A 24,727-nucleotide genomic window follows, 5' to 3' on the forward strand; every position below is an offset into this window, starting at 1 on the left:
TACTGAGAATAACGAGAGCCAAGTTTCTTACTGCCTGAGAAAGTATTTACAAATCATGGCAGAGAAGAAGCCAGGAAACGAGATGTTGGAATTGGAGGGATTCGCATACGCACACTCATATACACAGGTAGATATAAAAAGTTATAGATATATGTATGTTTGTCCACCAAGAGGGACTAGAACCAATGATATCCCAATGGCAACAGGCACATCAAGTACCCAGATCTTGGTTCCTAAATACTGCACTCCACTACCAGATGCTAAGGCTCTTTGAATAAACAGAAGATTCCGGGGGGAGGGGCAAGGAAACATAAGATGAGCTTAGAACATCTTGTGCTAGAAAATCAGAAAATGCTCAATGAATGGTACAGGATATTTTTTAAAAAGAGACACACAGGCCTTACCGGGGATTCCTGTAGACAAATCAGGGACAATTTGGACATCATGAAAAACAATGATAGTCACAGATTATAATCCATTAAATGAAACAAATTCATTAGTCCCTACTGATATATAAATAAAGACATAAACAGAGAGAAAAAACAGCTCTTTCTTACAGTAGAATGCCAGCTAATAAATGTAGAAAAAAAATGGAAATAGAAAATCATCATTTGGCAATCACCTTAGTCATGGCTGATAAAAGTCATTTTCAGTGGAGAGTGGAGGTTTGATAAAGAATAGGATAAGAGTGTAACCTAAGAATATCTCCCATAAAATACTAATACGTTACGAGGGGGAAAATGGTAGGAATAAGGTGGAGAAACCTGGCAGACACTGACATGATCAAGAGTAACATCAAGAGGTAGGATTCATGTGCCTTTAGACAGGACACACTGACAGCACCAACAATGCAAGACTTGAGTCTTCATGAGGAAATACCAGAGCAATCCAATAAAGTAAGGTCTAAACTGTTTAAAACTGACAAGGACACAACAGACAGAAAGAATATGTGTTCAAGACTGAAGGAATCTGAAGAGAATGACAACTCAATGCTACACATGTTCCTGGATAGGATTCTGGACCAGAAAGGAAAAGAGACATTCCTGGGATGGCTAGCAAAATTCAGCAGCATCTGTGGATTGCATGGTAGTATTGTACCAGAGCTGATCTCCTGATTTGGAGGGTTCTATGCTGGCCATGTAGGAGAGTGGCTTTGTTTTGGGGAAATGTGTAATGGATGTTGAAAAAGGAGGGGCTGCCATGTCTACAGTTTATTCTGAAGACCAATGTAATGGGTATCTAGAGAGGGAAAAAAACAGTGAGCATGAGAGCAAACATGATAAAATGTTAACAACTAAGGAGGGAATCCAGGTGAACAGGAGACAGAGTTGTTTGTACTTACTATTTTGGCAACTTTTCTATAAATCTGAAACCATTTCATAGACTAATATTTTTAACAGAACTTACTGGCTTAATTCACATAGATTCTAGAAGGTATGGTCGCCTAATTTTTTCAGCTTCAGTCTTGATTAAAAAGTGAGATTTAAGATGGGCAAGTACTTGGATTTCAAAAATGGTGTTCTAAACATACATCATAAATGCAGAGATGAGAAAAAAGTCCCCTCACAGAAATTAGGAGACCTAAAATAAGGAGAAAACACAAAAAACTTACCTCATACATTTTTCTAGAACTTCTCTTACAAACTTTGGTTTGGGACTTTCAGGATCTTGAGTAAGACAATCTGACCTAATGAGGAAATGTGGTTTTATAAGTTCTTCCACACAATTGCAACTTAAAAGTTTTGTTAATTTATAACTGCACTTATAACTATTTGTACTTTACTACAAATAGTTTCCTTCTACCTACTGTTTCATTTATACATAGCAAATAAACATCAAATAAAGGAAATAATTCAGACAGTGAAGGTTGCTTTTATGTTACAGTTTTAAACAGTAACAGTTTTTTGACTAGGGAAAGGAAGGATAAAACACATCATCACTTACCAATCTTCCCAGCTCCAACGGAACTGGAAGTTACTTAGATGATGAGAAAACCAATTAATAAACCTATATAGAAAAGAGGAGGTGGGGACAGAAAAAGGAAGAATGGTTATGATTTAGAACAGAAATTTATAAAATCCTCCATAACAGATAAAACCCTACTTTATAGAGTTAATGAAAAGCACATTCCTCTACCTATAGCTGTATGTTCTCCTGCCACTAAATCTTTTCTCTGCAAATCTTGTAATTCATTTTTTAATAGTCCCCTATCTCACTTCTAATACCGCTTTTATCTTTTTTAGGTGAATAAGAGCTATGATTCCAGCATCTGTTTTGTGACGGCACCTTCTATGTTCATATAACTTAATTCTCACAACTTCTGAGGTTATGTATTACAAGTAACTGATGATGAAACTGACGGGAAAAAAAAAGATTATATAAATGGCAGAGCCAAAGTAGTATAGTCTCTTATCACAGCATGCCCCTTTCACTACAAACAGAATATATCATTGAAGCCCCCTTTTCCCCTAAAAATATTCCTGATCTCTAACTAGATAGGGAACATCTTATTATTCTATATAATGCTGTGGACTTCCCAAGAGTCCAATAAATATTTGCTGAATGAATGGCAAAATGGAGATGCCTAACATGACTGCTATTTTATTAACTAGAATGGGAAAAAAATCAGAGAAGACACTCCCTTAAAGCATGTCCCTCATGTATCTATAACTTCAATCACTAAAATTATTCAGGGTAAAAAGGCCAATGACACAGGATAGCCTTTAATGATAATTTTCAAATATGGAATTTGAACAATGGACATGAAAGATCATAGACATTACAGAAGTGTTCAATACCTGTCCTTATTTGATTTGGAAAACTGACAGAGGTAAGAAAGAATACCAGCGAATAAAGGTGACCACTCAGACTTCACCCAAAAGAAAATAGTGACCATACAATTATCACAGACGTGAAAATTCTATAATATGATCTTTTATATAAACTAAGAGTCTTGAAACTGTAGGTCTGAAAAGACTTTTATGTAAAAGCTAGAGTTTAGATGCAGATACTACCTATAAACAAAAAAATATACATTATTTATTAAAAACAAAAAATATATATTGTTAATATTTATATATAATATACAGATTAGATTCCCCTTCTACATAAGGGTTAGCATAAAACGTATTTTAAAAGTGTACATATGCAATTACAGAGGGAAAAAGTAAAACTGTACCAAAGTACCAAATACATAAACAATGAATGGAATTAAAACTGCAGCATGGGCATCAAAAATGTAACATTACAGTACAACAAGTACAAGTCTTGTTAATACACAAAGTTTATTTTGGGGAGGCAAGAAAGAAAACATGGAAATTCTTAAAATGGCAAATGTCTTGATCAAATTCCTTTATAAAGTAGAAGGAGTAGAAGCTACTGACACAGTATAGAAATAAGGCAATAATGGTACCTGTCTACACATGTCGTATTCATTGTGTCCAAACGCATGTATAACATTTCAGTTGCCTGTGCCAGCTGCGAATTTGAGGATAAGGAAAACTATTCTCCGCTCTCATACAAAACAAATTGTGTAACAGAAAAAATTAAAACATTTCTGGTAAGTCTTTATAATGACTAATAATGTTGAGCACCTTTTTACATAATTGATATATTTTTGAGTTTTTTTAATACCATTTAAGTTCAATGATGTGCAATAAATTTAACCTGTTATACACCGATGAAGTCAAGATAATGAATGTTTTCATTGTCTTCAAAATTTCCCCATACTCCTTTATAATCCATTCTGCGCCTCTGCCTCAGCCTCCCAGAGTGCTAGGATTACAGGCATGAGCCACTGTGCCTGGCCACAAAATTTATTTTTTAAAAAACTCAAAGCAAATTAATTAAGAACCCAAAATTGATAAGAAAATCCTTTCACTATAATTTAAATCATAGGCATTAGTAAAACATAGCATCTTCAATTCATAAAAACAACATAAATTAATGCAAGGCCTCCCAAACTTGTGCAGGTGTCAAAGAATCTAGCAGTCCTTAGACTCAAGAGGAGATTTTATGGCATGACAGTATATTCTATTTCATAATGTGTGGGGGGGTATGTATTAATTTTATAATGTGCATTTCAGTCCCTCACTCTTATTCAAATATTACACTTCACCATTGAAACAAAGCAAATCAGAACTAGTGTCCCTAAAACTTAAAACTTAGTGGAACAAAATTGAAGTTGAGAAAATTTAGGTCATTAAGTTATTAGTACTATTTTCAATCTTGAAATGGAGAGCCATTTATTTTTTTATTAGTGGTAGAACATTAGGCTTACGAAGGATTATTTGTCCTTGTCCTCCAGTCAAATGAACATCTAACCTCCTAGGGATCTAAGGAAGAGAGATTGTATGTTAGCTCAGGAAAATTAAATTTTTTTTTCTTTCTTAAAAATTGAAAATGCCAATCTTTCTTCTTTTATAGTATTTTCTTGAACTTCTTGACCACAATAGAGAAGTATATATCTATTTATTTTTAGATAAATATATATTTATAGACATACCAGTACACGTATGTGACACACACACATTTAAAAAGCTATATTTTTAGCTTACAGAATTTAAGCCCACAAACACAAATATTTAATAATCTTTTAAAGCTAGGTCAAAAAGAGTATGTTTAAAAACAAAACAAAAAAAGGATACAACTTGGGGTAGAGAGCCAGGCTGAAGTTTGCAGAGTTCAATGAGAAGTGTTGCATACATCACATCAATGTGCGGGGGTGCTGGAAGTTGAAAGAGCTCTGCAAAGATCACCTACAAGAGAATCATGAGTCAGAACTCAATCAACTGCTACCTTTGCACTTCTGCCATCAGAAAGACCTTAACATTCTAAACTTCGACTCCATGGCATTCATGATGAAAAAAGAATTACTTTTTAATCTTGAAAATTATATTTTTCAAACACAGATCTAAAATTGAATACCATAATAAAAATTTCTTCTCTCTATAACTCATTCAAATAAAAATATACAAGATCAATGCTTATTTGACCCAAACTCCTCTCAGAGAACTGTGCAATTAAATTCCAACTTTGGAAGTATCAAAGTTGATTTAGAGAGGTACAATTTTCTGAGGGGCTCAATAAATCTGTTAGAGTTTCATCCCTACAAGTAATAAGAACCCTTGCTATTTTAATAGATTCTGAGAATGGAAACACACTGCTATGTGAAACAGATGCCTAGCTCTTTTAGACAGTCCAAGACTTCTTTGCCATGCTTCTTGTTAAGAAACTTCTGCTTTCCACCCTCTCTGTATGATTGGTGGCCCACCTACCTAGAAATCTAAAGCCCTGGTCTTTACTCTTTCCCTACTCTCACGCTCCTATACTTCAATCTGATGAATTTCTACACATTGTGTAGATTTAAAAATATGAGTTACATTTTGCATGGCAACTGACATGCCAATGAGCCAGGTTCACAGCATTAAGCACACTCTGAAGTTTTGTAAAGATAGACATGTACAATACTCTAAAAAAGTATTTTGAAAAAGCAGAGAAGTACAGTATGAATAAAATGTGAATCTTAAATAATACATCATAACTATGCTCTCTCTTTCATGAATACTATAACATAAAAGAATAATGCAGTTAACAGTTTGACTCATGTGATCAAGTGAAAACACTTTTTTGGGGACATAAATCTCTACAAAGTATTCAACTGTACTTACTAACATCATCCTTTTGTACGAGTTAACATGGGGTCAAAAGCATTTCTATTCTTCCTACTTCTAAACTGCTTGGCTCTTTTGATCTCTAAGAATAAATATCCATCTCAACCTCGTGTGACAGAAAATAGTATACCAGTCAGGTGTATGCTAGCAGTAAAAGGCCAGATAAACACAGCTAAAGATACATCATCTGCTTGAATACAATATTTTAAAGTATTTAAGCCACTTATATGTTTGTTAAGTGGACAATGTATTTTTTTTTTTTTTTGAGACACAGTCTCACTTTGCTGCCCGGGCTAGAGTGAGTGCCGTGGCGTCAGCCTAGCTCACAGCAACCTCAAACTCCTGGGCTTAAGCGATCCTACTGCCTCACCCTCCCGAGTAGCTGGGACTACAGGCATGTGCCACCATGTCCAGCTAATTTTTTCTATATATATATTTTTAGTTGTCCAGATAATTTATTTCTATTTTTAGTAGAGACGGGGTCTCTCTCAGGCTGGTCTCGAACTCCTGACCTTGAGCGATCCACCCGCCTCGGCCTCCCAGAGGGCTAGGATTACAGGTGTGAGCCACCGTGCCCTGGACAATGTATTGACAGAACTAGAGGTAACTTACATTATCCACGATAACTATTCACGAATGAATGCATACTATATATTAGGTCATTAAATATGAAATGTCCAATTTTGAATCAAAAGTTTAGTTTATCATATCTCAAACAACAAGCAGTACAATTAATCAAAGTATGTGCTCTTAAACTATTGACACAGTTTTGCCATCTTAACAGTAGCTTATTTATGCCAGCAGCAAAGGAGCCTGGAGAGTGAGTGGCAATAAAATCACAAAAGGCATTTTTCCACAGCTTGTTGAGAACTGAGTATTTTTCCTTGCAAAAAGTGGTACAAAGCCTGGAAGAAGTGGCAGTCAGTTGGTGCAAGGTCTGGTGAATACAGTGGATGACAGTTTCCAAGTCCAGGCTCTATAGCTTGAGCAGCATTGTGAGACGTGATGGAGCGCTGTCTTACAAGAGGATTGACCTGTTTCTGTCAACCAGTCTTGGCGTTTAATCACAAGCATCCTCACCATTTCATCCAGTTGTTTGCAGCAGACATCCGCTGTAATCAGTTGACCAGTTTTCTTGAAGCTGTAGTGGATAATACTAATGTTGGACCACCAAACAGACACCATTAGCTTTTATGGATGAATATTTGGTTTTAGACTGTGTTTCGGCACTTCATCTTTATTCAACCATTGTGCCAAATGCTTGCAATTGTCAAAAAGAATCCGTTTTTCATCACACATAACAATACGGGGTAGAAATGGTTTGCCCTATGTCACGACAGCAAAGAAAAGCAAGCTTCGAGATGATTTCTCTTCTGACGCTCCTTTAATTCATGTAGAACCCGTATGTCCAACTACTTTACCTTGCTGATTTGTTTCAAATGGTCCAATATTGTTGGAATAATAATGTCAAACCTTGCTGCTAATTCACATGTAGGTTGAGATGGATTTGCTTCCACTACAGCTTTCAGCTGAGACCTTGGTATCAGGTCACCCATGTGGCTCATTTTCAAAATTAAAATCATCAGAATGGAACTTCTCAAACTATCGACATACTGTGCGTTCATTAGCTACATCTTTCCCAAACATTTCATTGATATTTTGAGCTGTCTGTGCTGCACTGGTTCCACAACAGAACTCATATTTGAAGATAACACAAATTTTTGACTTATCCATGGTTTCACAAAAATTGCTCTGAAAAAAGTTGAAAGATAATCACAGTCCAAAACATGCGTTTGAAAGACTGAGGATGTACCTTCACAATAAACATAAAATCAGGAAGTGTCAAAGTGAAATGTCAGAGATATCAACTGTCAAACTTAGTCCTTAAGGAAATCGGACATTTCATACTTAATAACCTTAATAAATAATTTATAGGCAACTCAAAATTCCTTTGTTCTCTTTACTAACATGGCTAACAGAGCATCAAAACTGACAGCAATTTCCTCACTCCTCTGTTAATTTTCAGTGCCTGACAAGTAGTAAGAAAAAAAAAAAAAAGCCAAGAGTAGATGATACTTTAAAGTCAACAGAAAGATTCTGAAACTTAGACACAAGCTCCACATGGAATGCATACCTCAACTATGTGGTAGTTCAAGGGGATCTTGTTCTTCCCTGGATAGCTCACTAGCTGTGCAGCACTATAAAAAGTATAATTTAAGTTTAATAAGCATGTAAAGATATGAAAAATAAAACAAGCAGTTTCAAAAGCAGTATGTTTAGATACAAGAAAAATCTTTTCTGAAATGTTTTGGATTTCAGTTATTTCACTTAATGATGGCATAAATTATTTTGTCTACCACAAGGAAAATCTCTAATGCATCCAAGATTTCTTGAAACATCAAAAGGTGTCTAAGTAATAATACTAAGGCAGCATATTCAGACCTACTAATTTAAGAAGTTTTAATAGCGGGGAACACTCCCAAAATACTACTATATTCCTTTCCACCTTAAAATCTAAGCCCAAACCTTCCAAGGTCTAAGAAAATTTTATTAAACTCTTCCAAATTGTTAGATAATGGAGCAAAACCATTGGTATTCATTTATTCTCATACATCCAAACCAAAATAGCTTGCCATTTAAGTTCTCCAGAGCATATGCTGAATACACACAAAAATCCCAGCATGATATGCACATTACTATAAAGCACCCAGAAAAGTACTATTTGAGGGTAAAGAGTCTCAAGAAAGTAAAGCAAGTGCTTTTAGAGATTGGTTTTAGTAAGACAAGGAAACAGGAGGATAGAAAGATTTTCTTATACTCTGAACATATATTTTGGTCTTATTGACTCACCAAAATCGCTTTTTCTCTCCTCTAAAAGGACCTTAAAAAGAATCTTACCAAGTCTTCCTTTCCTTCCAGTGGGACTTAATGATGCAGTGAAGATTCTCTTCTATTACAAATCTTTCCACTGAATGACTTCCTGGCATAACAGGACCCTGGAAAGAAAACCAAATATATATACATACAGACCTAGAAAACAGATTTCTTTCATTTATTCAACAATTATTTCAGAGACTTTTATGTTCCAGGCACTATTATTAGGTGGTAGAAGTTAGGGGATAAAAGTTCTAAAATGTTAGAAGTTCTGTATTCCAGCAAATTTCATTGTTGTGTTCACTTACCTACAATAAAATCAGAGTGTCAGCTGTAGTGTTTCTTCTACTACATCTGATGCCATGCTACCACTGCCCACTTTACATATCAGTTCTTATATGAAATAAACTAAGTAATTTTGTATATTACAAGCTTTATATGGCTTATTTTTTAAACCATGAGAAAATTTATTCAAATACCATATAGATCTAAAAAATTATGTATACACTGAAAGATGTCCATAAACATTAAGAAAAGGTTAAGAAATATTACCTGTATGATATTAATTTTTTCTTAACTAATTCACAGCAAATATTTTCAAAGAGCATATATTAGACCCTTAATGATTTTGGGATTATTTTACTTTAATCTTCTTTATAATTTCTACATTTTTTTAAACATTTTTTGTAAAGGTCAGAACAAAGGAAAAAACCAAATCCTCTTCATTTTGAGGGTAACAAGTATCTTATATATTTATACCCTCTGGCAAAGGATGGATAGGCATATTACAGAGGCAACACCATTTAAATATAAACAGTACCGAAGAAACAAATTTTGAGGTCTCATTCTAGTTTCCCTTGTATAAATGAATACTTAATCACAAAGACTTTACCGGTCTTAAATGTAAACCAGATTTTCAGTTACGTATGTCTCCACAGACCATTACATAATTTTGACTAAAAAGCATTTTATTATATGTGAAATATAGAAAAGTGGGCAAGTTGATAATTTTGCATATGTAACTGATTATCTGATAACTTTTTATTCTGAAATAGATAACAGTTAGTATATGGCTAAACCATACTAAATTCCCACTGGTCATAAATACTTTACCACAGGACAGAAAAGACAGGAGAAAGAAACTCAAATTTGACCTTAGGTGGTAATATTGGTTCTTATGCCAGGAGTTCTTAACTGGGAGCAATTTTGCCCCAAAGGGGACATTTGGCAATCTCTGGAGACATTTTTGGTTATCACAACTGAGGCAGGGGGAGCACTACTGGAATCTAGAGGGTAGAGGCCAAGGATGCTACTAAGCATCTCACAATACATAGGACAGACCCCTGCAATGAAAAATTATCCATCCCAAAATGTCACTTGTGCTAAGAAGATGAGAAACCCTGTTCCATGCTGACTGGGATATACTAAGCAAGAGGTATTGTACTTTAGCTAGGGAAATTTCTATTCAGAAACAATCTAGTCATCACTGTGCGTGCTGCCTGGATGTAAGATAACCATATAAGTGCAAAGATATAAAATAATTAATGCACATTTATAATTTTTTATGCCTAATATCAAAATTATACATTTCCTTAAAGTGTAAAGACTGCTAGTAACTTGACTTCATAATAAAAAGCACATTTAAAAATAGTCAGCTTACACTAATCTTTAGAGTTTAATTAAAAGTATTTTTTAATATTTGTTTTTAAATAACAACACAATATGAGTAACTTAAGCTGTGTTGTCTAGAGAGATGGACAATCTCTAAAACTAGGTATTTTTCTTGAAAAATAACCTTATTAAGAACAACAGCTAAAATTATTGGGCATTCATGTGTCAGACACTGTTCTATCCAGTTCATATGTATTGTAATTTAATTCTCATAATAAGATTATGAGATACATACTATTATTCTTCCTTTAGGAAACTAAGGCTCAGAGAGGTAAATAACTCACCCAAAATCACAGTTAGTATGTGGCTAAGCTAGGATTAAAACACAAACCAATCTGTTTCTCAAACCTACACCCTTAACCTGCACATTGTGCATGTCTCTCTAATCTATTTACACAGGCCAAATATAATTTATTGCATAATAAGGTGATATCATTCACTGAATTAAAAAGTTAAATTCATTGCCATTGGCCTTTTTAGATAAAAAACTCAAAATTAAAATGTATCACAGGCATAATGCAAGCAAGATTAAACCACAAGTACAATGCAACACAGGTGGTATCTAGGAACTTTTAGTTGGTCACATACCTCGGGATCATCTGTGTAATCAAACATTCTGAAGATGACCCTTGGCATCGGGTATACTGAATCTTCAGTGTGAGGAGGTGGTGTAAAAGGAGGCAGATTGTGCTGTAGTGCTTCACACAGGATGCTGTCAAAGGCAAGATAAGGTCTTAGGATGTGCCGTTCCTGCCAGCGATCCTTTTTCAATTTCTGAATCTGGGCCCACAGGCAATCTAAATACTAAAGACAGATTAATTTTTAAGAATTAATATAATAATATTTTGACTAGACAAAATAAAAATTCACTACCTTCTAAAACATAGGATACAAAAGTAAGCTAATGTGCAATTAAAAATAGTACAAAAGAAGGGTGCTAAGTTGTTTCTGTTTTTATTTATTTAATTATGCCTTTTTTTAATTGACAAATAGTAATTGTACATATTTGTGGGGTACATAGTGATGTTTCAATCCATCACCTCACTCATTTATCATTTCTGTGTGTTGGGAACATTCAATATCCTTCTTTTAGCTATTTGAAACTACATATATATGTATATTTTTTTTTTTTTTAGAGATGAGGTCTTGCTATGTTGCCCAGGCACGTCTTAAACTCCTCACTTCAAGCGATCCTCCTGCTTCAGCCTCCCAAAGTGCTGGGATTATAGGCGTGAGCCAACGCGCCTGGCTGAAACAATATATTTTTGTTAACTATAGTCATCTCACAGTGTGGTACAGAACACTAGAACTTATTCCTCCTATCTACATTGCTTATTTTAATTACTTATTTTATAAAATCTATCTGCTTGGAGCTGTTTCCTTTTATATTTTTCAAATTGGACATTTAAATAAAAAATATGTCAACTCTGTGATGGCTGGTATCCTACAGAACAAGGGAATGTTTCAACTACATTCGAACATTTATTGAAAATACAGTGTAACTCTAGGGCTATGAGGAGTTGGATCCCTGACATGAAATGTGGAAATGTAGCTAAGGTGTACAAATGGAATGGCTTGCATATGTTACAGAGATAAGAATCTACTTAAGAGCTGACTGTGTGTATCACAAGAGACTGAAATCAATTTACCTCTTCTTGTGGATGTGGTTTATCAGCAGTCCATACCTGTAACATGGGAACATGAGTCTTTTGGCGTCTTCTAAAGATAAAAATGAAAGTCTACATTTAGGCTTTTAAAAACATAAAAGGATTCTCAGTCACTTTCATAATGAATAAAATGCAAATTAGAGCAATGAAAGAATTTTTACCTATTGGATTGGCAGATATCAACTGTTTTGATAATGTACTCTGCATCGTCAAGGTGTAGGTAAAGATTCAGTCTCAAACATTGTTGGCAGAGAGGTTAATTGGTATTATCTTTTTGGAAGGCAATTTGACTAAATCTATCAAAATTAAAATCGTTCAGAACCTTCAACCCAGAAATGCCATTTCTAAGAATTCACATTCCCCATAAACATAATTGTGCACTTACACAAAGACAATCAGTGAAACATTATTTATAACAGAAAACTAGAAATAACCTGAATGTCCACTAACAGGGGACCAGTTAAGGAAATCATGGTACATTAAAACAGTGGAATATCATGTAACTGTTAAAAAGAATGAGGCACAGCTATACATTTTTATGCAATAAATTCAAGTCACAGTAAGAAAAAAAGCAAGTGAAGAACAGTGGATACACTGGACTATCATTTGTATAAAAAGAGGAGGGATATGTATACATACACATGTATAAGATTGTTAGACTTCTTCTAGCTTTATTTATAAACTAAGTAGATATTAACAGTTATCCAAAGAAGTACCTATTAATAAAAAATGAAACTTAACAGAGAAACCAATCTGCAAAAACTTAACTGACACATAATCACTACCATGCTGCTGGGTAATCAAGCATAAGTCTACTAACAAGGTCTATTATTAGTATTAACTATCTAACAAGATAAACCAAGCTTTTACACTGGCTTGGGACATGGATAATGGGAAGATTTGGGACTATTTTAATTGAAATGTGCCATAGTACTTAAGAAGTATAAGCTAGGTAAAAGGTTAAGGACCATTGTTTCAAGAGCTTGGTAAGATTAACTTACATGAAATAAATATATCGTATGTGCTAGGGCAGCAGTTCTCCACCTGTGGAATATATTAATAATATAGATGTCCAACTCTCCCTCCAAATAGTGTGATTCACTAGGTCTAGGGGTTGGGATCTGAGCATTTAAAGTACCACGGGTAATTCTTAATCACATAAATACTTGAGGAATACTGTATCACATTAGGATGTTTTAAAAGAAGCTTTGTTACCAACTCCCTTGCATGGGCAAAGTAGGCACACATATTTGATTACTTTGAAGTTTCAGTAACTTACAACAATAGGAGAATGAGGGTACCTAGAGAACACCTCTAGGAACTCTACAGCTTATTTTTGAGAAACTCACATAGTATCGCTAACAGATAAAATGTATAACACATTATATCAGTAAGATATCCTTTATCTAAACAACAAAGAGTACTATGAGCTATGCCCTTACTTAAGATAGCTTTCAGTGTTGGCAAAGATGCGGTCCATCTCTGCATCTTTCTTTTCGTACAACTCCTTTCCAACCCAGGGCAAAGATGACAGAAATGCATACACATACCAATCCCGTCGCACCTAAAGGATTTTTAAAAAGGTAAGTTTAAAATATGTGCCAGTTAATTTTTCATATTTTATTCTTGAATGAAATCCTATGGAAGCTATAGGGTTTAAATAAGACATCTGGTTCATTCAGAGCATTTCCAGGTATATTAATTCTAGTCTTACTAGACAGAATCATTTGAATTAACATTCATATGTCATGAGAACTCATCAGTATGCCAGTTAACTTTTAGATATTAAGAAGTTATAGTATGATTACCTGTTATTATCTTTTATTTATTGCTAAAGGGTTACCAGTAAAAAATTCCTGATTCTATATGGAGAAGATTCAGCATAAGGGGTTCTCTTACCTGAGGCACGTCTTCTTCCTGAGTTACACTTACAAAATTTTCAAACATAGCTACCATTGATGGGGCAGCAATCACATGACAATTCACAAGATCAGATAAAAAACGGACCTGTAGGGGCAAATAATTTCTGCTTTCAAATCTAAATGTTCTTTATAATAATTACAAAATAAGCAATCTTGTACAGTCTAAACTATGGGTCCCCAAAACTACTATATTAGCCCACTTCCTGTTTTTTGTATAGCCTATGAACTAAGAACAGTTTTTAGATTTTTAAATGCCTGCAAAAAAAAAAAAAGAAAAAGAATATTTTATGAACATACAAATTATATGGAATTCAAATTTCAGTGTCCTTAAGTAAACTTTTATTGGAACAGCAATGCTCATTCAGTTACATATTTTCTATGGCTGCTTTTGTGCTACAACGGCAGAGTTGAGGAGTTGTAACAGACTGTTACAGGAATCTGTGAGTTTATAGGTTTCCATGTTATACTATATTAAGAACCCAGACGCTAAAATATTCTAGCTCCTTGAACCTATCATCTCCTTTTCCATTTGGCTTTGAATAATTTTCACTGAACTACAGAAATGGAAATTATGGAACAGATAGTTATTTAGTGTCACTGCTAAGCACTATCGAAGTCACTGCCATAGGAGACTCATGGTCTAGTGTGATCAGCACAATCTCAACACAAAGAGATGACTCCTATACTAAAAGGGAAATAAAAAGTTCTCTAGGATCAGTGACAAAGGGTGTAGGAGAAAGTATCATAAAGGAGGCAACACTTGGGCTAGGTCATAAAGAATGAACAAAGTAATCCACAAGTCATGAGCCAAGAGGGCATTGTAGGCAGAGAGGTTTGAAAACAAAATGTAGTTAGGGATCTGCCAAGAATTTTGATACACCTGGAGGGTGTATGGAAGGCAAGGACAGAGAAACAAACAGATGGGCAACCATAAAGGGTCAGACTAGAGTCTGAACTTGAATCCCATAGCCCGGTGGGTGTCCAGACACTTTTGTATACACACTAAAAAGGAATTTGATCACATATCTCCAAAACATGTACATTTATTTGTGAAACACACTGGATCACACTATCAATCTATGTATTAAGTATTAGTAATGCTTAATTTCATTTCCATTTAAGATAAGAGTTTTAATATTCACTTTCTGCCATCCAAGGAATCATCTTATGCATCAGCTTTTAAGACCACCTACCATAGACAATGAGAAGGAACTAAGGTTTTTAACCAGTAACCAACATGAGCAGAGCTCAGTTATAGAAAGACCACTCTGGTACCACTGTAGATCATAAGGTAAAAGGCAGAGAATCTAGACACAAAAGGATCAGTTAAGAGGCTGCTAAGGACATGAAAAAGAAGGCATGAACTATGCTAGAGGCCCTGGAGACAGAAGGGACAGATTTGAGAAAAATTTAGGAGGTAGCATGATAGGGCCTGGGGACGCTTATGGTACAAGGGGGCAAAGGAAAGATAAAAATTAATGTTCAGGTTTCTAAATGGGTTACCCAGTATATGGTGGGCCCTGGGGAGAGGACAGAAAGAAACGAAGTATGAATAATGTATTAATTTAGGAACTTCCAGGTAAGATATCTTAGGGCTATGCAGGTAGCATTTGGAATAGGTCTGGCGCTCAGTGGAAAAGTTGAAGTTGGAGATACAGTTTTAGATTTGGCAGCATCATCAAAATAAAGGTGGTTTATGAAGCTATGACAGTGAATGAGAATGCTTCAGGAAAGTCTTTTTAAATTATCTGGTTACAGCTCATCTCTTCCCTCCATCCCAACGCTAAGTCATAATATAACAAAAAGAACCCTAAAGAAAAACCAAAAAACTTACCAAATATACAGCTTCATTATAATTGTTTGCTTTCAATGATTCTTTAAGTTGACGAATCATAGCTTCTACAAATTCTCCACCAAAGTTGTAATTCCTGGCATTCAGTAGTCCAACTAATGTTGTATAAATTGTCAACTTCTCAGGTAACAGACGTGCACTGATTTGAGAACCCAGTACAAGAAAATCCCAGAACAATGGCATTATGTTAAGTTGCTGAATTTTATGTAAAATATTTATCATTCCATGAACTTTGGAACAGGATTACTTTCAGCTATGTCTTTAAAACTACTTCAGAAAAGGCACTGTCATTAAGAAGAGCTGTGGACGGGGGCCCCTGGAATTTTTCATTTTAATTCTAGTGAGTGAATCCAAGAGTTAAGAAAGTTTCTTTTTTTAAATCTTTTTAAGAAAGTTTATTTGTAAAGCTATCACACTGAAATAAATATAACTAATACTCGACCAGTTTTTCTTCAAGTATGTTTAGTGGAACTAAATAGCAGTTCCATAGAAAATGGTTTCCATGGTAAAACATCTCAGAAATGCTAGGTGAAACAAGCTTCTTTAATGTAGAATCATTAAGGGGGGCGGCTGGGAGACACGTTCAGAGTTTCTAAACTTAGCTAACCAAATGTCATGGAATCAGAATTCTACTTTGAGAAACACTATTCTAGTTGCTTAGAAAAGATGCAGAATTAAAACCAGTTTCAACTCAGTTCCTATCAGTTAAATAATTCGATTTTTAACATGGTACTCTGACATAGTTAAGCTTTGTTTACATCACAGTTGCTTACTCCAAGGATGTTGATTTCATTAAAGTTACTTGAAAAGTAGGGAAGATTATAATAAGAAACCTTTAGAAAAAGAAAATGTTGCTTCCTAATGAACGCACCCTTTAGAAATTAGCTCAAAAAGAAAAGCAAATAAAAATTCATGGTAAGTGGGGAAGGGATTCTCTTTTCTTTTAATGTTTTCCTAAGGTACCTAGCAGAACATTAAGGATAAATTAGGTCTTCAAAAAAAATACTTGTGTTGACAGTAACCATGTTCCCTGAAGCCCTCTCAAAACCAAAAATTAGAAGAGAACACTGTCAAGCAATACTAGCGCAGCCCTAAACAAACAAACCTGGCTTTTAACGAAGTTTAAGTATAAATGCTACTCCATTCTCTTGTAATAAATGGTTTCAAAACAGAAGGTATTTTATGGATAACTATAGCAAAACTATTTTTCTTGGTAGTTTCTTAGTCTAAGGATCTGTCTTCCAAAATATTATTTGTATTCCTTTAAAAAATTATACAGCAAACTAACTGCACTTTATGAGAGGTTCAAATTAAATCTACTGATAGTTTCAGTTTGTGTATACATTGTTAAATTTCAAAAATGAGCTGCAAGCATTAAAAAATTATTTTAAAATAACTTAAAAGTCACCTTCATAATTTAAAAATACTTCACAGATTTAATTTCATGTAAACTACAAAGACCCCTGTTTATCCGTAAGTTTGCAAGGCAAACAATTCAGAGTGATCCACGTCTATATGAGAAACAACAAAGTCTAGATTGCGATTTCCACCACTAGCAGAGGTTGTTTCATGATTTCATGAGACATTCTCCCACTTTAATTCCCTCACAAATTAAATGCTGTTCCCTGTTCTAGCTCACTTAACTGCAAGAGTAGGCCTATTAAACAGCTTCAAAAGTATCTTCAGTCTTCCAAGAAGAGCTATTACTTGAGTTACCAGTTTTCAAATTTATTTGGTACTTACTACCACTTTAAAAACGTAAGTTAAACTCTATTTTATACATTTTAACGTACATGCTTTAAAGAAAAAAATCTGAATGAGAAAGTGTCTACTTCCTCATTTAAAAAGTCAACTCAAATGATTCTAAGGTTCTAACTAAAAATATAAGGAAAGTGCTCAATTTTAGTCCTATTTATCCCCAAGAAAAAGAGCTCACCAAAGGGCCAAAGCTCATTTCATTTGTACAGATTCTCTGGTAGTAGGAAAGGCAATGACATATGGAACACATCTTTTGAACATTTCCCAAAGCATTTAAGAGTAGATAATACATTATCACCTGGATTCATAAATCTTTTGCATACATACACTGTACAAAGAAGCCTTAAGATCTTGCTCTTGTAGTTAGGAAGATCAGCTTCTAAAACACCAGCCAAGCCTTCTAGGTTGCTCTCCAAAGAGCAGGCACTCTGTAGAGGGCATCAAATTAAACATCTATCAAGTACTCAGCAATTAGTGAACTAAATAAAATAAAATTTTCTAGACAATCATAAAGAAGTTGAAGCCTTAGACATGTATAAGGGAGCTATGACAGGTTTAATACAAATCAATTCAGACAGTTACTGTTCTTTAGAAATCCATGAAAAGACAATGGATGGAATTCAAAAAGCAAGCAGTCTAAAATAGCAGAATATTAGAAATGGGAAGACACCATGGGTTCTATTCCATCTCTCTTAACTAATTCAATATCTTGCTCTGGGCAAATTACCTCCAGTATCCAGGTCTGCTTTAATTCATTTATAAGTTGAGAGGACTATTCCCTAGGTCCCTTTTACGGCTCATCTTACTATGAAAATTACTAATTACTAAAAACTGTCAATTATCTATCTCTCAGGGGTTTCAACAAGCATTCACTTTGGTATACAAACGCATGGTAACACAAGCTTTGCCTAAAACTTAAATCATCAAGTTTTCAGCTGCAGAAATTACTCAAAACCCAGTCAACCACAGCCCTAAACCAATCACAATCTGTGCCTAATGCACTGCATACCTTTTCTCCTACTTTGCATATTAAAGATTCCAAATGGTCTTCAGTTTCATTTGCATCAGAGGTCTTTCTCCTTTTGTGAGGCTGTCCACCTATTTCAGCAACATAAAAAAATTAACATTACATGATAAATCTGCTATCACAAATTTTATTTAACCTTTTTAGGCTACAATCTCTTTTCTACCAGGCTCTACCTTTTCACAGAGTAGAAGCTCTTCACTTGTTCAGACTAAGCTCAATTATCCAAGAGTCTCCATTTCCTACTATATATTAATAAAATAACTCCAGGCGGCATTATTTATGTTAAATTTTTTGTGAATACTGCCCACGGAGCTTTTACAGCAGCCATGTTCATTTCTGTGGACAGGCTGGGATGCTGCCAAAAACATACTATATATGTTAGCAGTTAGTAAAATACTCATGTACTGCTACTCCCATTCTCTTAACTTGAGTTGTTTCCTGATTCTCAGTTGCTTATTCCTAAACCTGTTAGTGCCAGTACTAGTCATTAATTTACTAATGTAACTTAATTATTATGTAAATGATGAAATAAGGATGCAAAACCAACTTGAATGCTTTAGAAAGACTTAATTAGAGGGAAAAAAAAGTTGTATTAGGTATGAAAAGGAAAACTTCAAAAGCTAGTAAAAGGGAACATAAAACATCTGGATTTCTCACTTGCTTTATAAGTTTCTAAGCTCTTAACTCTTCAATTAACAGTTTCAGTTCTACAGATCACACCGTAACAGAGTATAGAGTATCCCAAACAATAGGACCTATAGTCAGCATAAATATACTCAAATAAAAGTCTTGAGCACTGTATCAAATAATTCATAGAAAAAAGTACCTTTAGGCAGGTAAGGTTGCTTGTGCCTGCAAGCTTGTGCCTGCAAGCCCAGATACTCCAGGAGGCTGAGGTAGGAAGATCGCTTAAGGCCAAAAGTTCAAGAAAAAAGTACCACATGATTTATGATTCCTTGCTTTAACTGGCTCTTATGAACTGAATAATTACTGATACTGATTCATTCAAAAACCGTATCATTCAAAGAATTTTAACATACGAAAGAGATCTGCCATTCTAAAATCATAACCAATCATCTGTCCTTTTGATTGCTAAAGAATTCAAGGTGAAAAGGCCGGGCGCGGTGGCTCACGCCTATAATCCTAGCACTCTGGGAGGCCGAGGCAGGTGGATCGCTCGAGGTCAGGAGTTCGAGACCAGCCTGAGCAAGAGTGAGACCCCCGTCTCTACTAAAAATACAAAGAAATTATCTGGCCAACTAAAAATATATATAGAAAAAATTAGCCGGGTATGGTGGCACATGCCTGTAGTCCCAGCTACTCAGGAGGCTGAGGCAGTAGGGTCAGCTTAAGCCCCGGAGTTTGAGGTTGCTGTGAGCTAGGCTGACGCCACGGCACTCACCCTAGCCCAGGAAACAGAGCGAGACTCTGTCTCAAAAAAAAAAAAAAAAAAAAAAGTATTCAAGGTGAATGAAGCTGTGCTACAAATAAACCTCAAACACCAGACTGTCTATTGTTCAGACCCTTGCTGTTGATGATCTCTTACCATTTTGTTTAAAACTTTGACACATCCACCTTAAATTCTTTTGTGAAACAACATAAGGCTTTACAACTTAAAATAATAGTGGTAAGTATAGAACCTGATGCTATTGCTAAACAATTTTGGCTAGTCTATTATCATTCAACTTTCCACTTCCATCAATTGGATTATTAGGACAGCATGTGGGCCAAGGGAGAAAGAGTCTATAATTGCGTTGGGAATCTGTATTAACAACAAAAATCTGCAGCTGGATATAGGGTTACACAGCAGCAAGTTATATATGACTTCAATCTTCAAACCTGAACAGCCACAAGAACTGAACTATTTTTTTTTTCTTTTTTCTTCTTTTAGACGACTCCAGAAGAACAAGAAATTTAACTATTTTTAAAGAGTTCATAATCACTTACTTGCCTCTGGAATATTTGGCTTGAAATGCATGGTGATTCTCATAAAACACAGCACCTGGCTATTCTAAGCTGGGGTTGTTAAGTCTCTACAATGACTGAAATGATCTTCAGATACCACATGAACTTAAGCTGAATAAAATCAATTTGTTACTATCCAGATAGGACCAAAGGGAGGCATTATAAAAAATTACAGGGTAAAGCACTTGGTTCTTTCACTTCCCAACCCCTTAAATAGCATAATCTGACTAAATCATCATTGAATATAATTTTGAAGTGATGATGCCACAAAAAGTATAACACGAATGCACGCACTTTGACAGGTGAGAGGCACTCCTGGAGATATCCACCTGTGTAAAGTTGTAGACATTTGTGGCACAGAGGGATCAGCAACCTTAATTCTTAAGTATACAACAAACCTAAGTCACAGGATCTATTAAGGTTCTACCACCAGAAGAGCCAATTTTCACACAAAGGTCTTTTATTTCCAGGAGTCATTCCTTGAAGAAACAACGCATATTTGATGTAATGTTTACGTAAGCTGTCAGCCAGGACATTAAAACAGCCTTATTCTAGAGCAGTGGTTCGCAACTGGGTACAGATTTTGCCCCCAGTGGCCATCTGGCAATCTCTGGAGACATTTTTGTTGTCGTGACTGGCATCTAGTGAGTTGACGCCAGGGATGCTGCTAAATATCCCACATTGCATAGGACATTTCCCAACAACAAAGAATAATCTGGTCCAAAATGTCAATAGTGCTCATGTTAAGAAAACCTATTTTAGAAAGCAGAATATACTCATAGTGTTCTAAGAAACACTGAAAAACTAGCTGAGTAAAAGCAATTGTTTTTTCGTCGTTTTTAAAACCTTAACCACACAGTTCCTTTCTTTCTGGCCCATCTACTTTGCCAACCCTTTAACCCACCTCTATAGCCTTCATAACTTAACCATCCAGCTGGCTTGTTCCACTTTGGAATCATATCCCAGTCTCTAAAGCAACACTCCAAGACCCTCCCGTAAGCTTTAAAAGGGAAAAACAATGCTGCAGGAGAGAAGGTATGATTTCTGAGGAAAAATTAGAAAATACACATACATAGTCATTCATATCTCTGAACTGCAAACTCTCACACTTCATTTCAGCTATGTTGAAGGACAAGGTTTGTTTGGCAAATGGGAGGAGGAAGAAAGTATTAAGAAGGAAGAGATGCCCCACTCTCACCTGATATTTGAGAGAATATGAAGAGGAGGGGAAAACTACAGACCCAATATGAATTCAAGGACACTAACAAGGTATAGAACTCAGACAAGAACCTGGGTCAGAGCACAGGGAAGTGGGTAAAATACCTTAATTAAGAATAAAATGTGGGGAATTAGCTGAATGTTTTCATGTGCTGAAGAAAACATACTTATGGTAGTTCCCAAAGCTAGAACAGATTTTGTATTAAAATGTAACTATGTAACTATGTAACTTTTATATTGCCACTATGTAAATTAAAATTATACATTGCCACTTCACTGACAGGCTGGCTAGTACAGAAGCGAGAAGCAAGTCTTTATTAAAACCCACCTGAAAGGGTCTTAACATACAAAATAAAACTTCCCTGCAAGAAGATCTTAAATTTATATGGATACACTGTACAACTTATATCCTTATTAGAATTAGATGTTCTGTAAGAAATTTTAGACCCACAACATAGAAAACAAAAACCAAAGCTATAAAAGAAAAAAGTAAAGTAACAAACCCCAACAACGTAAAAGAGAAAAGTAATGTGATTTGATCCTGCAGATTTGAAACAGAGGTAACAGTAACCATAGCCTCTGAAACAAACTATGCTCTTTCAGAATAACAAACGCCTTCACTTCTGTTTATTTTTTTCTCTACTTAAGTATATGATCAGCCACAGCCTAAAAGAGAAGGAGGCTTAATTCCAAGTAGTTTAAACGGAGCTACTACGGTTTTCTTGGCTAAGATTTTGAACAATTTAAATCCTTTCTTTAAAAAAAAATAACATATTGAACACCTACTATATGTATATCCTATAGTAACTAAAAAGTTTCAGAGAGCTGAGTGCGATGGCTCATGCCTGTTGTAATCCTAGCACTTGGGAGTAGAGGCCAGGAGTTCAAGACCAGCCTGAGCAACATGGTAAGACCTTATTTCTACAAAAAATAGAAAAATTAGCTGGGCATGGTGGTGCGTGCCTGCAGTCCCAGCTACTTGGGGGGCTGAGGCAAGAGGGTCGCTTGAACCTAGGAGTTCCAGGTTGCAGTGAGCTATGAGGCCACTGCACTCTAACCCCTGCAACAGAGTTGAGACTCTATCTCAAAAAAGCTTCAGGGACATTTTTAAAGAGTCCAAGAAATGAATTACAGTTAGCACTGGACTAGTATCCATACATATTACTTTCCATTTATGATTTCCCTTTTCTTGTCTGTAAGTTGACTACTACATGAACCTCATTGGTATAGTCTCCTACCTCATCTCCCTGAATAGTCCGTTCCGCTCCAGTAACACTGGCCTCCTTGCTGTTCTGTGAACATGACAGGAATGCTGTAGCCTTCAGGCCTTTGCACTCATAGTTCCCTTTGTTTGGACCACGCTTTTCCCCATACAGCCACATGGCTTGCTCCCTTATCTCCTGTAGGTCTTTGATCAGATGCCATTCTCACTGAGGTCTTCCTTGACCAACTACATAAAATAATGACTCCTCCTTCACATTATTCTCTATCCCCTTTACCCGACATTATGTTTCTTCATAGCACTTGTCACCATGATACACTATTCATTACTTGATTGTTTTCCCTCTCTCCATTCTAGAACGGAGACTCCACCTGTACACTGTCCACTACTGTATTGCAAGTGGTTAGGATAGAGGTTGGCACTGTTATATATTTATTGAATAAATAATACCTAGTCAAGCATATGGAAAGTCAGGTCAGTGACTGACAGGAGCTGACAATAATCCAGAAATGCTCAGATTCATGTATTTATTTTTTACTGTAATAATTCCTAGCCTACTTTAAAATAGCCTTCTTTGACATTTAAACTTCAAATATTTCTTCCTTTTAAAAAAGTAGTAGATGCTTAGTTAAATACAAAGCATCAAAATTATCTGATTCAGATCCGATCATTACCCAAATTGTGGCAATTTACCAAAGTTCCAGGCTTAGTGTATTACTGAAGAGCAATTAGATCTGCCTCTCTCCTACTAAATTATCCACCGTAATAAACTTTGCTTAATGAATGCCATTATTTTACTTCTCTGTCTTATTTACTGAGGTTCCTGCAGCAAGACTCAAATGGACGGTGACTTAGCTGCTAGCAGGTATTAAAAAGAAGCCAAATCCAAGAACGTTATGCCAGGCCTCCCAATAACCAAGCAAAAGTTATTCTTCTACATATTTGCATTCCAATTCTGGTGTTCTCCTCCCTTTAGGGATGCCGAGAAGGGAGAAAAGAAAGCATACGAAGAGCAAAGAAAATGGGAACAACAAAAAGACTCATATTCTCTAAAACCCCAAGTGATGACTCCAAGCATAGTTTTTGATTAGTCTATTACACAGCATACAAAAACTGTATTTTCGGTACACTGTACAGGGGTTATACAAGAAGCCTCCTGTGTTGAAAATCAAAGCATGCGATGCAGTTACATGTAGGTAGGTAAGCAAGCCCTGGACTTGCTCTTCTTGGTGTCTGGGCACTGACAACTGTGTCTCCATGGTAATTATACTCAGTCTCTAAACTCCTCCTTAGGTGTCAGATGAAAAGGCTGGACTAGACTATCCTCTCAAGTCATGCCCTAGCAGAAATCCGGTGTTTCACTGCTAGAACTAAATACTTGGGATTCTGCCCCCGTTCCTAATTGCCCCAACATTCAAGGAGAGAGAAATGTCAGTAGAGAAAACTTACTCAATTACAACTTTCGTTTTGTTTTTTCTTACATTGTTGGCATCTGACGATGTGTATCAGCTTTTAAGTACTAACAGATGATAAAATAAAACATCATCATGAGCCACTGGTTACACGTGTTCTCATTTAATGCTCACAAAAACCAGAAGGGATAAATACCATTACTTCTATATTACAGACTAAGGTTTAAGAGAGTTGTATAACCTGGGCAAGACCACAAAATAAATGGTAGGGTCTGGTTTTGAACTTAAACCCTCTGGTTCCAAAGTCTTGCATTTTCACCACTATTATACACTCTCATCAAGGAAAAATATACTAACAGAATTACTGTTTCACTTTTTCATGTGTGGATATGTGTTCTTGATTGATTGTAATGCTTACGTGTAATTAAGCATCTTTTTCTTGTTTAAACTAGCAAAATCATTCTTAG

The 24,727-nt window shown here is 35.5% G+C and overlaps 1 protein-coding gene and 1 long non-coding RNA gene across 7 annotated transcripts in view; one reads left to right on the forward strand and one right to left on the reverse strand.

The window, feature by feature from the left end:
* The window catches only part of NCBP1 (nuclear cap binding protein subunit 1), a 38,845-nt gene that overhangs the window by 12,943 nt on the left and 1,175 nt on the right, over positions 1-24,727 (reverse strand). For 3 of the 6 annotated variants that reach the window (XM_045562497.1, XM_045562500.1, XM_045562499.1), the window contains 13 exons: positions 18,426-18,514; positions 17,744-17,844; positions 15,641-15,797; positions 13,784-13,891; positions 13,327-13,448; positions 11,867-11,936; positions 10,806-11,021; positions 8,571-8,668; positions 7,807-7,870; positions 4,647-4,757; positions 3,413-3,477; positions 1,945-2,007; positions 1,613-1,687 (listed from right to left, as the gene is read on the reverse strand). In XM_045562497.1, the coding sequence (XP_045418453.1) occupies positions 1,613-1,687; positions 1,945-2,007; positions 3,413-3,477; positions 4,647-4,757; positions 7,807-7,870; positions 8,571-8,668; positions 10,806-11,021; positions 11,867-11,936; positions 13,327-13,448; positions 13,784-13,891; positions 15,641-15,797; positions 17,744-17,844; positions 18,426-18,514 (1,339 nt within the window). Of the gene's footprint in view, positions 1-1,612; positions 1,688-1,944; positions 2,008-3,412; positions 3,478-4,646; positions 4,758-7,806; positions 7,871-8,570; positions 8,669-10,805; positions 11,022-11,866; positions 11,937-12,045; positions 12,137-13,326; positions 13,449-13,783; positions 13,892-15,640; positions 15,798-17,714; positions 17,845-18,425; positions 18,515-24,727 lie in introns of those variants that run through there. The other 3 variants (XM_045562498.1, XM_045562503.1, XM_045562501.1) reach the window with 3 other exon arrangements.
* Positions 589-24,399, forward strand: LOC123645949. Its single transcript, XR_006737743.1, has 4 exons — positions 589-3,559; positions 20,335-20,584; positions 21,528-21,677; positions 23,825-24,399. It is a non-coding gene; the product is annotated as an uncharacterized LOC123645949 (long non-coding RNA).

This window comes from Lemur catta, chromosome 10 (genome assembly GCF_020740605.2).
Source record: "Lemur catta isolate mLemCat1 chromosome 10, mLemCat1.pri, whole genome shotgun sequence".
NCBI lineage: Eukaryota > Metazoa > Chordata > Mammalia > Primates > Lemuridae > Lemur > Lemur catta.